The sequence below is a fragment of the Homarus americanus genome, unplaced genomic scaffold (genome assembly GCF_018991925.1).
Source record: "Homarus americanus isolate GMGI-L3 unplaced genomic scaffold, GMGI_Hamer_2.0 scaffold29478, whole genome shotgun sequence".
Taxonomy (NCBI): Eukaryota; Metazoa; Arthropoda; class Malacostraca; order Decapoda; family Nephropidae; genus Homarus; species Homarus americanus.
The window spans coordinates 2,354,041-2,371,852 of NW_024747997.1; the positions used below are offsets into that span (position 1 = coordinate 2,354,041).

General features: G+C 37.7%; 1 protein-coding gene across 5 annotated transcripts in view; it reads right to left on the reverse strand.

The window, feature by feature from the left end:
- Nucleotides 1–2,596: 2,596 nt before the first annotated feature.
- Nucleotides 2,597–17,812, reverse strand: part of LOC121879941 (alanine aminotransferase 2-like) — a 33,341-nt gene continuing 18,125 nt past the window's right edge. For 2 of the 5 annotated variants that reach the window (XM_042386760.1, XM_042386764.1), the window contains exons 3-12: nucleotides 15,821–16,060; nucleotides 14,436–14,549; nucleotides 13,876–14,005; nucleotides 13,154–13,233; nucleotides 12,778–12,898; nucleotides 10,353–10,474; nucleotides 9,387–9,572; nucleotides 8,636–8,784; nucleotides 6,735–6,861; nucleotides 3,899–5,437 (exon numbers count right to left, since the gene is read on the reverse strand). In XM_042386760.1, the coding sequence (XP_042242694.1) occupies nucleotides 6,771–6,861; nucleotides 8,636–8,784; nucleotides 9,387–9,572; nucleotides 10,353–10,474; nucleotides 12,778–12,898; nucleotides 13,154–13,233; nucleotides 13,876–14,005; nucleotides 14,436–14,549; nucleotides 15,821–16,060 (1,233 nt within the window). In that variant the 3' untranslated portion in view covers nucleotides 3,899–5,437; nucleotides 6,735–6,770. Of the gene's footprint in view, nucleotides 3,095–3,898; nucleotides 5,457–6,734; nucleotides 6,862–8,635; nucleotides 8,785–9,386; nucleotides 9,573–10,352; nucleotides 10,475–12,777; nucleotides 12,899–13,153; nucleotides 13,234–13,875; nucleotides 14,006–14,435; nucleotides 14,550–15,820; nucleotides 16,061–17,812 lie in introns of those variants that run through there. The other 3 variants (XM_042386763.1, XM_042386762.1, XM_042386761.1) reach the window with 3 other exon arrangements.

Here is a 17,812-nt window from a genome sequence, read left to right on the forward strand (position 1 = left end):
GAGGGCAGTGAGGTGTGTGGGTATGGTGTGGTGGGGATGGGTAGGGTGGTGAGGTGTGTGGGTATGGTGTGGTGGGGATGGGTAGGGTGGTGAGGTATGGGTGTGGTGTGGATGGGTAGGATGGTGTGGTGTGGTGTGGAGTGGAGTACGTGTCAGTGAGCGAGTCTATTAACAACGAGTCAATACCAGCATAGTTTTATCATCCTTAGCCACGACCAACACTCACGTTTTCTTTAACCTCGCCTCTCACTCTCAAAATATTACACATTAAGTCTCTCTCTTTGTCTCACTCTATCGATCTCTCCTCCCCATCTTCCAAACACACCTCCCCTTCACCTCTTTCTCTCCTCTCCCCTTCACCCCTCTCGCTGTTACCTGCAGATGTGAGAAAACATTTAACTGCCTCACTCGCCAACAGCTTAACCGAGATGGGGTCGGTGTTGCTCCAAGATTGTACCAAAACTATAATAATAGTGTGGATCACCTGAAGAATCGTCACCCCAGAGTTTGGCATGGTGACAATTCTTTAGATGGGGTCAAGATCTTCCATGGTGGTTAGGTTAGGTTAGGTTCCCCACCCATTGTAATATGCATCGTGTATTTTGGAATATTGAGTAAAGTATTTTATTTTTAGTAGTGTATTTTGCAATGTTATCTATATTATTCTTGTATCTTGTTAATTTTGCAATTCTGTGTATATTGGTCTTGCATTTTCTGTAAATCTTTTTAATAAAGATGCATAACACAAAGAAATGTATATTTTGCATTTTTGTTACCCTAATTATACAATATACTGTATATTCATTATGGGCTGGGGTGATGATTCTTCAGGTGGGACAACCTGGGGTGATGATTCTTCAGGTGGGACAACCTGGGGGTGATGATTCTTCAGGTGGGACAACATGGGGTGAAGATTCTTCAGGTGGGACAACCTGGGGGTGATGATTCTTCAGGTGGAGCAGGCTGGGGTGATGATTCTTCAGGCGGAGCAGGCTGGGGTGATGATTCTTCAGGCGGAGCAGGCTGGGGTGATGATTCTTCAGGCGGAGCAGGCTGGGGTGATGGCGGAGCAGGCTTCTTCAGGTGATCTTCAGGTGGAGCTGGGGTGATGATTCTTCAGGCGGAGCAGGCTGGGGTGATGATTCTTCAGGTGGGACAACCTGGGGTGATTCTTCAGGTGGAGCAGGCTGGGGTGATGATTCTTCAGGCGGAGCAGGCTGGGGTGATGATTCTTCAGGTGGAGCAGGCTGGGGTGATGATTCTTCAGGTGGAGCAGGCTGGGGTGATGATTCTTCAGGTGGAGCAGGCTGGGTGATGATTCTTCAGGTGGGACAGGCTGGGGTGATGATTCTTCAGGTGGAGCGGCTGGGGTGATGATTCTTCAGGTGGAGCAGGCTGGGGTGATGATTCTTCAGGTGGAGCAGGCTGGGGTGATGATTCTTCAGGTGGAGCAGGCTGGGGTGATGATTCTTCAGGTGGAGCAGGCTGGGGTGATGATTCTTCAGGTGGAGTGGGCTGGGGTGCTGATTCTTCAGGTGGAGCAGACTGGGGTGATGATTCTTCAGGTGGAACAGACTGGGGTGATGCTTCTTCAGGTGGAACAGACGGGTGATGATTCTTCAGGTGGAGCAGACTGGGGTGATGATTCTTCAGGTGGAACAGACTGGGGTGATGATTCTTCAGGTGGATTGACTGGGGTGATGATTCTTCAGGTGGAACAGACTGGGGTGATGATTCTTCAGGTGGAGCAGACCGGGGTGATGATTCTTCAGGTGGAGCAGACTGGGGTGATGATTCTTCAGGTGGAGCAGACTGGGGTGATGATTCTGGGGTGATGATTCTTCAGGTGGAGCAGACTGGGGTGATGATTCTTCAGGTGGAGCGGGCTGGGGTGATGATTCTTCAGGAGATCCAATAATGTTTTTATGTATTTGAGACTATTTATATGTACCGTACTCTGATTTTATTTTAATATTTTTTTCCTTTTATACATTGAACGTGTTAAAAGTTGTACAGGGTATATTGTTATTGTTGGTATTATTATGATTATTGTTATTGTTGTCGTTGTTGGTATTGTTATTGTTAATCCAGTATCATTATTATTACTGCTATTACTGCTACTACTATTATTCTTATTTATTTGTATTTATGATTGATATTTATTCAGTAAAATCGTCTAAAACTTCACATTGGTTCATACATACAACAGTACAGTATGTGGGAAAGGTGGGAGAAAAGAGAGAGAGACTGCTGGAAAGTGGAATTTTGTGATCAACATTTAGATGGGGAAATTCCCTAAGAGTCACCAACTTTTGATGGAGGTGGGGTGAGGAATATGGGCGGCCATCCTCCCCGACTTCCCCATATTGCAGGTATGCTAATAATCAGTGTTGTACGGGTTAACGAAAAAAGTGGCGCCGTCAGCGTAAACGGTCGAGAAATTTGATGCCATCAGAGTCGGCGTAAACGATTTCATAAATTGACGCCATTAGCGTCAGCGTCAACGAGTTTTCAGAGACATACAAATGCAGCCCAGAAACGAAACGCGTATTCTCCTGTGTATGGGAGTAACATATGCAAAATCAAAAAATATTAATTCATTTTTAATCATTTATTATGATATATATTATATAATTTTAATTATCCATTTGTTTCCCCGCAAGAATGCTAGCATCTCAAAATGCTTGTCACTCATTCTGCTGCACTTGGGCCACAAGACGTCTTTGCCCACAGAGAACATGCGCTCCACGGCAGCACTAGAGGGGATGGGGGTGTTGTATTTGATGAACAACTCCCCCATGGCCTTGTTGGGGAAGGTGTCCTTGTCGAAAGTTTTTTTTTTTTAAGGTTTCTCCCCCAGGAAACACTTGAAAAGGTCACTGTCTTTTTCATTCCTGCGGGGTGTCTCGTACAGGGCCTGGAACAATTCGTCCCCCATGTCATGGTCTTTGTCGTCTCCCTCACTGCTGCTGCTGCTGCTCTCAGTCTCGTGCACGGACTTCTCCACCAACCTGGAAAGCTGGTTGGTGGCCTTTTTCCTGACGAACATATTGATGCTTGACGCTCCGCTCGGGTGAAAAGTTGACTGCGTCACCTGCCCAAAAAATTGATGGCGTCAGCGTCAACAAAAAGTTGCCGCCGTCCATTGACGGCGTTAAATTAATGGCGTCAACGTACAACACTGCTAATAATGTATATATATAGACAAAGCAGGTATACAAACACTGCACTGCCAACTACCGTAAGAGATCTGGGATCACCTGAATATTAGCCCCCCCCCACAGCTTATTTCACCTCACCTGATAAAACATCCTATTGCAACCTGAGAAGGGGGGGGGAGGTTTAAGTTAATGTTAGCTTTAGGTTAGGACAGAATTCCTTGTACTATACTCACTAATCATGAAACAACTTTTTTTAACATTAACATCTTGTACTAATATATTATAATTTTTTTTTTTTTGCACTCGGGTTTCTTGTACAGTACTGGGGGCTGTCTCATGTTACTACTTATCACTGTCATTTTCTAATGTTTCTTCCATTTCTGCAAATTCCACTTTACTTCTTAACACATCCATCAATGCTAAGGATTCCTCTGGTGTAGAATGTATAATTTTCCTTATCTCTCATTGTGATGTAGGTGGGGGGAAGGGGATCCCCACAAAATTGAGGCATTGTGTTCTCCATGATGATAAATTTGGCACTGAGGCAGCAGCCATGATACAGCGAACGGTCAATAAGTTTAGAGCAGCCACTGACTGCAGACAATTCAAACTTGCACAAATTTAGAACAAAAATAGTGACTTAGAATGGTACTGTACTTTGTGGCACACTATGACCATGGCTGAGATTAATTGCCGGGTTTTAAGAATTTCTTGAAGGAATAAATTACATTGCAGTATAAAGCAAACTTTTTACGTGATTTTATTTGCATGGGGTAATTATTTATACATTGTAACTGCTCATCAAGCAGTGAGGCAGATTTATCACAGTTCAGTGCATTCCAAATTTATAAAAGTGTGCAGCAGAAGTGATCCAGATTTCAGCAACTGGAATTACAAGATGCATGAATGAATCTCTAGCAATATCCTCCAGAATTAATGCATATTTAATTATAAGCCAATCTAAATAAAACATAACCACAGCACAAATGCTTTTACCATAAATCACATGATGTTGTAAAATTCAGTTTCGTAATAAAATTTCAGTAGCTGTGCCATAATCCAGCAAAGGGGAGAAACAGTCTTCCCGGGAAGGATATCTTTTTCTAGTGATATTCTGGGAAGCACAGCATTTTGAAATTCCATTAATTGCAAGTAATACCGTAGTGTTTCTTTCACAATGACACCATTATAATGGTTCTAAATAATAAATTGTTTAATAATCAGTTACTTTACAAATATTGTACCATTAAACTTCCATACACTGCAGAATTTTTTGGTTTAGATAATATCCACTGGGTAATAATTTTTGTTAATTACTAAATAACTTTTGGTTTCACACACAGTGTTACCTAGGACCATATTAGGGCAATATAAAAATACAAATCATTTTAGGTAGCAATTGAAGATTATTCTATGCCACTACAGTATATAGAGAAGGTGAACAGAGTATGATATAATATACAGTATACAATATTCACAATATCAGGTCAATACACTCCTTGAGTGGTAGTATGTGTATAGTACTTAGCCAAAATATAATCAAACATTTAGTTCTGCTGTTCAATACATGGACAAAGATTGATATAAAATTTTGAAACAATTACTGATTTACAAGAAAAACTAATGTGAGCAATTATCAATTGAAAAATGAAGCTTTCTATATGAGCATTTACAGTTCTGGTATATTTATTTGTGTGTTTGGTGTGATTTCTTTAAAGGCAATATAATTATCAGTACAGGTATTCAGTACTATTACCGAGTTCAATTCAATCTTTTAATAGTGTTTATCAAGTCATTACCATATACAATCATATTTTAATGATGCAATTTGTAACAAGTGCTCACTAACTATATGTAGATGCTAAAGTATTAATATTCATATCTCATTTTTTTTTTAGAGAGAAAAAAAAAAGAACATTTTACTGAAAAGACTACATATAATTACTACAAACTTATGAACTTGTCTTTTTTAAAATAATACAGTAATATATACAACCTTTAATCACAAATCATATTAAAATACAGTTTACTGTACAGTACATTTGATTTTTCTTTCATACAATTTTTTTCTAAAATATTGATCAAAGTACTGTATACTAAACTGAAGAACACATTTCTCCTGAACTTGAAAATACAAAACACTTTATCTAACACAGACCCATGGATAGACAGGTATGAGATACTTGTGTTTATTGCACTGCTATGGACAGATAAAGATATTACCCTTTTTAAACCTCAGTCTTGTGGCTGCAGTTAAGAGTGTGGAGGATGAGTTCCTGAAAACAAAAGCAAGTGCTGTGTTTTAACTGGAGTCTATCTGCTCCTTCCCCTATCTGGTTTAGGTTAAATTGGGAGACAATGCTTTAATATAAGTAGTAATTATGTCTTGAAGTGTATGTATCCAATACTTTTCCATTATAGTATTTGAAAGAAGTTAATGTATGAAAAAAGTTAAGTTGTTAACCAACTCCACAACTGGATATGTCACACCCAACACCACTTTTAATTTTTTTCCCCTTAAGTTCCTGCATGTTAGTTAAACTACCACTAATGAAGCAGATGTCATTTGTTGACTTCAAGAAAACAAGACAAAATGTTAAAATATCCATGCATAAGTTGAATTCTTGAGAATCATAAAAGTAACTAAGCATGATTGTAAAATTGGGTTATACAATTATTCAGCAACAACTCAAATGGTCACTGTACTCTTGACCCAATACAGTGAATGAAGTTTTCATACATAACTGTAGTTCATCAGTAGTATTTGGCGATTTATGGTGGTATAACCTGCCCCACCACAGGAAACAAGGTCAACATATTGACTGCCCTCAACCTTCTCAAGCATTACTGCTATTGACCTACCTCACCTTATGGGTGCCTTAGAAATCAGTGACTGGCTTTGATTTCAGACTGATCGGGTCAGCTGTGAGCAGGACACTTGCAATACTATACTTCTGTGTTAAACTAACATTACCGGTGGTAATCATAACAACAGAAATTAAATTATTTGTATTATTTTTGTGCATGCCGGTTCATTATGTAATGCAGCCATTCTTGCTCAACACAAAACTTTACAATTAATACGAGTGGCAAAAAGGCACCGTGCATGTACAGTAATCCAAATAGATGCAAGAGGACAAATAGCAGAATTTATAAAACTGTTGACATCATTTCCATTTCCCATGCTTGTGTGGGCTCCCTATAATACACATCTAAGCGACACTTGACAATGTTACGAGCCCCTGGTGTCATTCTATCTCTAAACTAACTCCTACTTCAAACCCATGTCATTATATCCAGTGACCACGCTGGCAAAGCAACTACAGTACCTACAATGTCAAGCTACAGGTCAAATTTCTCCCCTTCAAAGTAATCTACAAGTAATTTCCTGCCTTCAAAATAATTTACAGGAAAATTCTCACTTACTCAATACAGTAATCTAATTGGTTAATTTCTCACCTAAAAATAATTCTACATTTCATCTATTTCATTCCTGTCCGTGACTGACCTCACTGTTAGTCAACTGCCCCAACAATACTATAAATTAACCTTGAGTCCCATATCAATACTTACGGATATGTGTAATTAGAAGTTTGATGAAGAAACTGCTTATTCATAAAGTTTAATGAAATTCGAATGGAAGTCACGGAACTTTTCAAGCATGGTCTTGAGCAACTCTGGCTGGGGTAGGATAGTGGTCCTGGGGAGAAGAATGAAATGTAAGAAATCAAAAGAGGAATTACTACTTCAAGACATAGATTAAAAAATGGTAAATGTATGAAAAATAAGACCATCAATAAGAATTAGTGACTGTTAATGAAATTTCAAATTTGTAAATTATTAATAATATACAGTAATGTAAATATAGAAAACATTTATAAGATAAAGTGAAAAATAAAATAGAAGTAATTGACAATGAAATACATAAATGTAAAAAATAATAATATAAACATGTAACAGGACATGAAAACAAAACTTTGGGGAAAAGTCATAAATTAATCATATTAAAATTAATACACTCATTTTTTATGAACTCTACATACCCACTGTGTATGACAGTACAGTACAGTAATACCCCGCTTTACGCGTTTCAGTTTTAAGCGTTTCTACATTTACGCGGTACCCCGCGGGAAGCGGCGTGGGCAGGGTGCGCACAAGGTCGGCCAGTCATCAAAATGTTACCGAGTTCTTCACCCGCCACCCACCACAGCCAGCCCAAGTCAGTGATAGTGAGGATATGGACTTTGAGGGGTTTGACAAAGAGGCCCTGCTAGCCTCTGTGGTGGATAGTGATACAATTGATACAAGTGATACAGGTGAGAGCCAATAATCTGCCCTCTGCCTCGGAACCAACCCCCCATCCCCGTGTGCCCAGCCATCTTTTCTACTAATGTACGTGTTAAAAAACCTAATATTATTGATATTTCTCTTAATTATTAATTGTGTGTGCATACCATCATAAAATTAAGAAGTTATTTTTACTACAACGTAGGTATTGTGTCTGAAAAAGTGGAGTTTGGGGGTCGGCCCAGTCTCTATTTCAATTAATCCCATATGTTCTGTTGTTCCATTTACGCGTTTCCCGTTTTAAGCGGGCCTCCATGGGTTCAATTGACCGCGTAAAGCAGGGTTATACTGTATAATTATACAATATATCTCTCATCTGTCACTGCACCTCGCCACATACAATCAGTCACTGCATCACACAGTGACAGTCATTTTCACCATACAGTGTCAGTCACTTTCACCACACATTACCAATGACAATCATAATCCAAAATTTTCGCCAAATACAGCTAGACCCCGACTACTTATGGTTAAGGGTAAATTATAGAAAGCTGAATATTTTGTTAAGGAATTTATGGTACTTTATTATACACAACAAAAACTTGCATCCTTTGTCTACCCTTTTATAGTCCGATTGTCTTTGTTTTTTATTGTTGTTACCTGTTGGGATCTGGGTAGACTTTTAACTATATTCTAAATCCCCAACTCGTAACATTGTGAATGTACCAACCGTTCAGAAACAAGTCAAGTAATATTGCTCAGAAAGTCTACAATCACATCAACCCCGTGGGTAATGGTACTTTTTAGGGGATTGTACATGTAGTAAAACTGAATAAGGACAACCTTCATTAGTGTAGGTGGTAATTTGGTAAACTGTAGAAATGATGAGGTCACAAATTTGCTTCTACTGTACCTTTCACTCAGACATTACAGTATAGAGCAGTGGTTCTTAACCTTTTTTGAGTCACGGACCCCTTTGAGAATTTGGTGAAAGCTATGGACCCCCTCCCTAGAAAAAAGCACATAAACACAGCTTTGCATGCAATGAATATACTTTATTTTATTGAAAATTCATTGCCTCATACAGTGTATGACATACACAAAGTATAGTGAATATAAATGTTAAATTTTTATCTGACCTTCACGGACCCCAGGTTAAGAACCCCTGGTATAGAGATATTACTGACCTGAAGTGGTAAGTCCCTGGTCGCTGCCCAAACCCACTGCCTGGGACAATACAAATACCAGTGTTTTCAAGTAGTTGGAATGCATAGAACACATCAGCAGCTTGACCTGCAGCTTTTGCAGCTTGTACAGCTTTCTCTGGCAACATGATCTACATAAAAGATAAGAACAATTTGAGATAGACATCAAAGGATAAATATACATGTCTACAAACACACAATAATTTCTCATATGTGAGGAATACTATTTTTTATTCACTGTAGGCAACAGAAAGCTCAAGCCAGGAAAACTGCATGCTGGTAGCCACGATAAGTTAATCACTGGATCCATATACATAAAATTTCTTCTGGAGAAATATGCCAAGCCACCGATGACAGAGAAATGACTTGCAGATGAAAGCGAAGGTTTTTTTTTTCTACTGATAACACACTAAGTGTAAATTACATACTGAAGTCACAGTTGAAAATTCTATGAGCCCCATGTTAACCGGGCTTCCTTAAAATCGGACTCTCTGCATCACCAGATTACCAGCACAAACTTTCAACAATTGGCTTCAGTAAAATAATAAAATACTCTACAAGTTCCAAGTCATCTAAATGATTTCTGAACTACAGTATATATTTGTACTGTAGCTATATGTTTGTCATTTGCAAAGAGTAGTTCATGCAAAACTGTACCTAAACAATTCCTTTCCATATTGATTAAAAAGTGGACTTAAGTTAGAGCTTTCTGAAAACTGATACTGTACTGTACCTGTGGGAAGGCATACATGGCTCCTTGGACAACATTACATGACATCCCTGGCACAGAATTGAATGTTTCAGCAACCATCTTGGCACGTTCAGCAAGTGATGACAAGACGGCTTTTTTCTCCTCTATGAACTGCTCGTATGAAGGTTCTCCCTCTCTTGGTGGGTTCACAACACATTCCATCACAGCCTAGAAGAATATTATTATTTTTTTATTTCTATGTGTTAGAAAACTGGGAATTCCCATCTACTGTACTAATTATTTACCACACGTGTACAATACTTAACTGAACAGCGTGCAACAGATGTATTAATCCTAAAAAGAATCATCGAAAATTTGTAAATCAATAAACACGTTCATCCTCAGTTCATCAATGAGACAAAGTAAATCACTTCTAATACATTTATTGAAAGTTTTACCTCTACAGTTATCACTGAGATTTCCAGCTCCCTTTACTGTTCCACTTTCACACAATTCGTAATCACCATACACCAAGTTGTAGCACTTCTGTTTTTCTCCACTGACACTCGTAGATTTCATCACCTGAGTATATTCCTCAACTTTCACTCTTCCTCTCCTACCTTTCATTATACTATATAAAGGTACCTAATGTAGGGCTGAGAAAGAGCTTCAGTATTCATGCATCAACACATCACAGTAATGTACTAATCATTTATCATGTCACCATTAATCAGCTTATTAATCATTCAAGTAGTTAGTCTGTTCTTTATTATGACCTTCATTGTCCAGTGTTAGTATAGGAGGAAACCACAGTATCCAAAGAAACCTGCAATGTTTGGTAGGGTCACACAGAATAACACCCTTTTCACATCTGTCCAAGGCCAGGGATTAAACCCTGGACACAGTATTGAGAGAAAAGCACATTACTGCTGTACCACCAACATTTTCCATCTCACAGGCAACAAACATATGACTACCCGAGTGCAGTAATACTTTATGACATCTTACCTGACCAAGGGTTGTGGGGCACAACTTGGCAGAAATACTTTTCAGATACATAGTCTTAACTTGTGGGTCCAAGTTGACTATCTCAGCATAACCTCCTCTCAGGCCACACTCTCCCATGTATCCTGTAAGACATCGTTGTCTCATAAGAAACTTGAATTACAGAATACAGGTATCCCTCATATAACGATGGGGATGTGTTGCCAAGAACCTAACGTGAAGCAAAATTATCGCTAAACGAGGAATAATAACCATGGAGATAGCATGTTGCCATTGTCACATGTAATGAAATTAAAAGTTCTGGAATAATCACTACAGTACAGTATGTACTGTACTCTATTGTGGCTAAAAAATAAAATTAGATATAAAATAAAGCTGTTAAATGAGTCAAATTAAGAGCATGGGTGTGTATGTGTAGCAAGTGATCATGTGCATAGTCTCGTTGAGGTAGTGGACTGTAACTTTCTCGCCACCCAGTAGCACGGTGAGGTTGACCTGTGATCTATGTTATGGTTATTTTTCAACTCCTAATTTCAGGTAGATACTGTACTGTACATTTACGTTTTCTTACCCTGTCACATGCACTCTCAATCGTTCATACAGTATGTGCAAAAAATAAAAGTATAATAAGGTCAAAACATAAAAGGAATACAGTAAACATTTCTTACCTGCACTGGAGTCAGCACGGTGTTCCATGAGTAGTGAAATGATTGCCAAATGGCAATGCACTGTTTTGTATTTTTTATTATTATTTTTCTTTATTCCTCACATTTACTGGTACAGTACAGTATACACACGGCACAGTTTATCTGGGCTCAAGAGACGTGTGTGACTGGCTGCAGTTACAGCTCACAACCTCAATACATACAGTACATTCACTCCCACACATACACACCCATGCTCTTCATTTATTTTATTTTATAGTTTTACATTATGTTTTATTTATTTCTAAACCACATTAGAGTAATGTAATGTACTCACTTGGAGACCAGAATCCCCAGTTTTTCCAACTTTTATGCTGAGTTTTTCCCAGTGAGTCGAACATTGCTAAACCGAATTTTGACCAATCATTAAATAAGAAAGAGTGTTACAAATTTTGTATTGCTAAACTAAAATTTCACAAAGTGAATGAATTTTAAATGAGGGATACCTGTACAGGTAAACCTCGATTTATGATCTCCCTAATTACGATATGTCGCTTGAACGATGGTAATGTATTAAGACCACCGCCCTATTTATGCTAAAAAAATTCACATAACGATGGCCATCTGACGGCCAAACTCACTGATGCGCAGAATATGGAACACATCTCTCGCTGAACATGTCAGCCACAGCATCATCTACACCGCTCATGGCCACCTGTTGCACTACAGTCCCTCGCTTTCTTCCATGGTGATAACATCTGCCCGTGATCGTGTAACTCAATGATTATCAGTCAGTATAATCACATAATTTTATTACCTTAGTTTTTTAACCTTATAGTAAGCATTTCTTTAATTTTGTGCACATTCTGTAAGTAGGATAGTGTAGGCTTGTAAATGAGTACAAAAAAAAATTCAAAGAAAATTATGTACCTGTATATCTATCCCAAATTACAAGTTAAACAATATCCTAACCATAACATACAGCTCATTGGATGGTGAAAGTTTTATCATAAGGTGAGGAACAGTTGGAAATTTCCCCACTCAGCCTCGTACCAAGAGGGTAAACATTAACTGACCGTGTCATTAAATTCCAAAAAAATGCCAATTAATAAAGAAAATAAAAAATCATGCAACCACCACAAACCTTTTCCTTTTACAACTCTACACTCTCCTCTATGCTACAGTCCTCCCTTCCTACTACAGTAGTACGATCTTTCTCTCTACTTGATACTAAAAATGATTCTAAATGGGTGGGTTTTGGTACTGACTTTATTATATTACCCTGTATGATGTGTCTAACCTTCAAGTACTGTAGCCTCAGGTCCAACCACAGTGGTGGATCTAGTAATATAGAAAGGGGGAGGGATGCCAAAAAGTTGTGGGTGGGGGGGGGGGAACGTGGTGAGCATATTGAGCCCCCTCCCAGAATTTTTTTGGAAATCTGACCAATATCATAGGCATTTTGAGGTCATTTTGAAGCCACGTGCACTTGATATTAGGAAATATTCTGAGATCAATAGTAATTACTTTTTACTATACAAAAATGCCCGAGTACAATACTGCATTAAAGAAAAAGTATTGGAATTTTCTGATGAAAAGGGAGGTCCAGACCCCCAGGACCCCCTGCCTGGAGCTGCCCCTAATCCACCTGTAATTCACAAACTACAACCCTAAAGGAATAGCTGAGCCTCCTCACCAGGATCAGAATGGACAAGCTCCAGTAACTTTGTATAAAGACCACTTGTTAACAGACATATATGTGGACATTAAGCATCATGGCTCACCTTTGGAGCATGACATGAAAGAAGCAAGTTCCATTTGGTTATATGGAGCACCCATTTCCATTACCACTTTCTTGAATGAGTGGAACTTACAGCCCTCTGCATATACATTGTCTTGGTACACCTGCAAAATACAGAGAACATGGCCATTAGAGGAATACCTAAATACTGTAATGTGCATTTATATTCATATTTAAAAAAAATAGATTTTTTTCTGCACAGATAGTTTTAGTTAATTATACCTACCGTTTGTATCTGTATTCACATGAATTTAATAAATGAATAAAAAAATTAACCTTTAAATTTCACGATAAAAAGTTTTTAAGTTTTGTATAAAATGCATTACCCGGGTATACTTCGCACAATACATTCAGCTCACCTCATCAGCAAAAAGGAAGAGTTTCTTCTCATAAGCAAATTTGATGACCCCCTGAATATTCTCCTTTGTGAGTACATTACCTGCAGAATAAGATCACTAAGTTAAATGGTTCTTATAAGAATGTAAACTAACCAATGAGAAAAGATAAATAAAAGTACACTGCCCAGAGATTCAGATGACTGAGTTAAATGAGTCTTGTTGGAGTAAGACTATACACTGAGAACAGATGCCAGTACAGTATGTATTTATAATTTTCTTGGGATCACAACTTATTTGTTCACGAGTGGAACTTAGTTATCTTTCTTACCCCATCTTAAGTCTTTGAGTATCTTAAGAGTTCTGTATTAATTCGTTTCTCTGATTTATTAACCATAAATTCTACCCTGTGACAGTATAAATCTAGTAATCAAATTCTTTATCCCTTAAAACATGGTCATCATCAGTGGAAGTTAGCTGTAGGTGGTCACCATCTGTGGAAGTTACATGTTCCTTGAGTTTCTTTTTTTGTGCACAGGAAATGAGGGGAGGTGGGAATCCTTAGCTGCCAATAAAGGTTGAAAGACTGAATCATGACCTTAACTGCAGATTTTGTTCACCCTTCAGCTAGTTTTGGCCAAGGAGTATTGCCAGTATCCACATGTGAGCACATAAGCTTGCATAATGACAAAAAAGTTTCCAAATTTGTATATAAATTCAAGACAGATGAACATGAAGTGACTGACCGGTTGGGTTGCCAGGATTGATAACAACCAAAGCCTTTGGATTGGACACTTCCTTGGCTTCATCATACGCTCGCTCCAGCTCAGAAATGTCGAGCCCCCAGTTGGTGGACTCATTTAGGTAGTAACCAATCTGCAGAAGTGTTGATAAAATTTTAATCCTCAAATCAAGGTGGTTAACAGGTAAAAACAAGAGTACAGTGAAGAGTATATAGTAAATGCTGCACTCACTCACCCACACATTCATCCACCCACTAACTCAATCAATCATTTACCCACTCACATTAACACTCAATAATGTACAATATAAAAGTATCTGATTATCCTAAGCTATACTATAAAAAAAATCTTAATAATTAAACATAACAAAGATTCAGAATAGTCACAATAATGACACTTAAATGGCATAAGCTTCAAATACTGTCATAAACAAGACCCACGATCAAGTTTACATAGTTCACAAATTAATCTGGATTGTGATTAAAGATGTTAAGCAGACAGAGAGGTTCCTGGTACAGCTGACCCAGAGGATTAAGTACTGTATACTGTACTGTGGTAGCTACCTGGTGAAGATCAAACTCTGCTATGGTGGCAGAGTAGAGTGGGTACTGTGGGATTGGGATCATCACTCCTGGCTTGATGCTGTTGTCATGTTTGATCATCATCTTCATTGTTCCCTGGTGGAGACAATACAATATTTACAAGAAAATATGAAGATCAATTTAAGCATAAATCCTTAGAATTCATAAACAAATATTTATACCATAAAAAAAATTGGGTTACAAACACCCCAGAATGTTGACTGAAAGGCTGAACAATAATGGCCCATGGGACCAGTACAGTACAGTAGTTAACTCTGTCTTTCACTCAAATAAAAAAAAACAATAATGACCTGACAGTTTCCATGAATCAAATGAATTAATTGAATTAATGTGATTTTTCTAACTGTATATATTAGTATGTGAACATACACTGATGAACTACTGTACAAACTTCAACAAAATGTACCATAAGTATATGTAAAGGTGGTAATAAGAGTACGTACAGTATAGTATTTATGATGTTCTAAATTTGTATGAATACAGGTACAGTACACTGTACTATAAAAGATGGATGAAATGAATTAGAGTTTATAATAAATTTTGAACTTATGGTACCCCAATACTAGATTTAAAATAAGTATAATTGTAATTTTGGGAGGGGAAATTAGAAGTTATATAGTACAGTACTTTGTAATTTTTAACATGTATTGCTGATTTTATTGGTACAGTACAGTACATCATACCAATTACTATAACACTGCGACTTTCAGTGACAAGTTGGTGTTGCATTTTATTCCAGATAATTATCAAATTATCATCAGTATGTCAGTAGCTAAATCTTCAGTTGTGTATAACTTTTATGAGAAACCTGATTGCTTTGACAGTGGCTATACATCCAGGTGCAAGTACTGTGCTTCCTGCATATCTGGAACAGGCAAGACTACCGTACATCCATTACTTTTGGAAGGAATCGTAATTGAAATCATGGACTTGCAAGGTTATAGTAATCATATTCGATTATAGTTGTGGAGGAATCATAACATGTCTGCTACATGTCATCCAAATATGGTGAAACAAACTCAGTTTTATATCACAAACTGTAAAAGGGAACTTATATCACTTGTCATCCAATCAATGTTTAATTATGAATGTAAGGGAACATCTTGAAAGAAAATGTTATCATTTTCCAGTAAACACACACAAACACACTTGGGCACAACTTTAACACTAATACAACACCAAGGAGAAAGGTTGTTTAAAATCAACATGTCACAAATTCTAAAACACATAAACCAAGACTATAATGTACTATACTATATGTAATTGCACTAATACACAGGGTGGTGCAACAGTGAATAAACAGCAGTAATTCTATTTTATTTTTGTATTTGTACATATAAACATACCCTAATTCCTTCTGAGGCACCGGCACAGAGAATAATATCTTCCCAGTTGGAGGGAAATCCATCGCGTCTCTCAATGTACTCTGCCACGTGACGACGGATGACCTCAACACCGGCAGAGTCACTGTAGGAACCCAAAGAGCTGCCTTTACACCCATTTAGGATACCTTGCGCCCGCTCCTTCACATCTGAAGGAATGTTGGGGTCGTCCATGAGGGAAGGCATCAGGCACAGAGATACCACCTGCAAAAATCATCACAGAAATAAGAAACTGGTCGAGCATATTATAGTAAAAGTGAGCGATGGTCAATAACCTTGACCCATAACAGCCATCTAACAAATACAGGGGTACTAATTATTATTTGACACAAAAGTACACATATGAGTGATGGCTGGTATTTCTGAGCCATAATTACACATGTTACAAGTACCAGTGGTTATTAATCTGTTGATAATATACTACAGGTATATAAGCATAAAACCAGCAATCAACAGCCATGACTTATATAGTACAGTACAGTATATGGTATATTGGAAAACCTACAGATATGCAACCATTAAATGTCATCATTTGCCAAATTAATACTGTATGTTAAAAAATACGTTGGAAAAACATTAATTTCCAGAATTTATAAATAAAACTATTTTTATTTGTTGAAAAATAAACAAGATATGATGAAACAACAGGACACCCCCAAGTAAACAATCCAACTGATATTGATTAGGTGCAAAACAAACAAGGGAGTCTGGGGCAAGCAACGTGAAATTCTTCAGTTGTTTCTAACACTGTAACCATAAAATCCTCCATTATTTGGTCTGCTGCAGTCAAATGAGTAGGGTGGGCAGTATTGTATATGTATCCAACTACAGTAAGTCTATATGTATCCAATAACAGTAGTATGTGTGTATCCAACTTCTGTATAGGGAGTTACCATGTTCATACTACACACACATATACAGTACAGTACATACAGTGTACTGCATTTACCATAACAATCCCTACTGCTGTTACGCATTTTTTAGTCAAATTCAGTCTGATAAAATATCATTCATATGAAGTCAAAGTTAGGTTAGGTTAGGCATCAAAGGGTTAGGTCACAGTAATTAGGGGACTCAAGTCATCGTACTTTTTTTTTATTTATAAATTTTACACGCTTTAAGTGCCTTGTTTCACATTACAGTAAATCCAAAATAGACATGATGATATCTAAGAACGCTTGACACGAGAAATAACAGTGAACACAAAAGCAAATAAACATGATGACAATATATATAATTATATATACAGTATTTGCCAAAATAACACGTCATTCATAGATCAATATTGAGTAAATATACCAATTATAATAAGTATAATAATTATTAATAGGTACACTTCCAGGATTACGTGAAGATCAGGCACCCCAAGTAAATTTCACCTGAAGATTAAACGCAGGTTAGGTTAGCGTTAAGCTGGTTAATCTTAAGATGATATAAACTGGGGTGCCTAAACTGCACGTGATCCCAATCTTAAGTGTACAGTTATACTGTAGCACCAGTTTGTATGGAATTATCGACAAGAATAAGTTATATTTAAATTACCCCACATACCACATAATTCATTAGAGACATCATTACGTACAAATAGATGAGTACAGGGAAGGATAAATCTATTTCTACCCATTTAATCACTGCGGTGCCGGCACAAGACTGATGCAAGCAAGGTCCTGGGAGCACGAGGGAGCGGTATTGACATGTCCGATGCATTTATGGATTATTTGAGTAATCTGAGGACCAGGAACTACACCATGTATACAAGAAAAAAACGCGTTGTAAGGGAGCCACACACACTGTCACGGCCTACGTCACCCGCTACACCTCCACGTGACGTAATTCCCACACTAATACCATAGAACACTCTTACTATATTATATAACAAATAACCTTAACCTATAAATCATGGAACAAGGTAATTTACTGCCTAACTATTTATAATGATATCCTGACAACATCCAT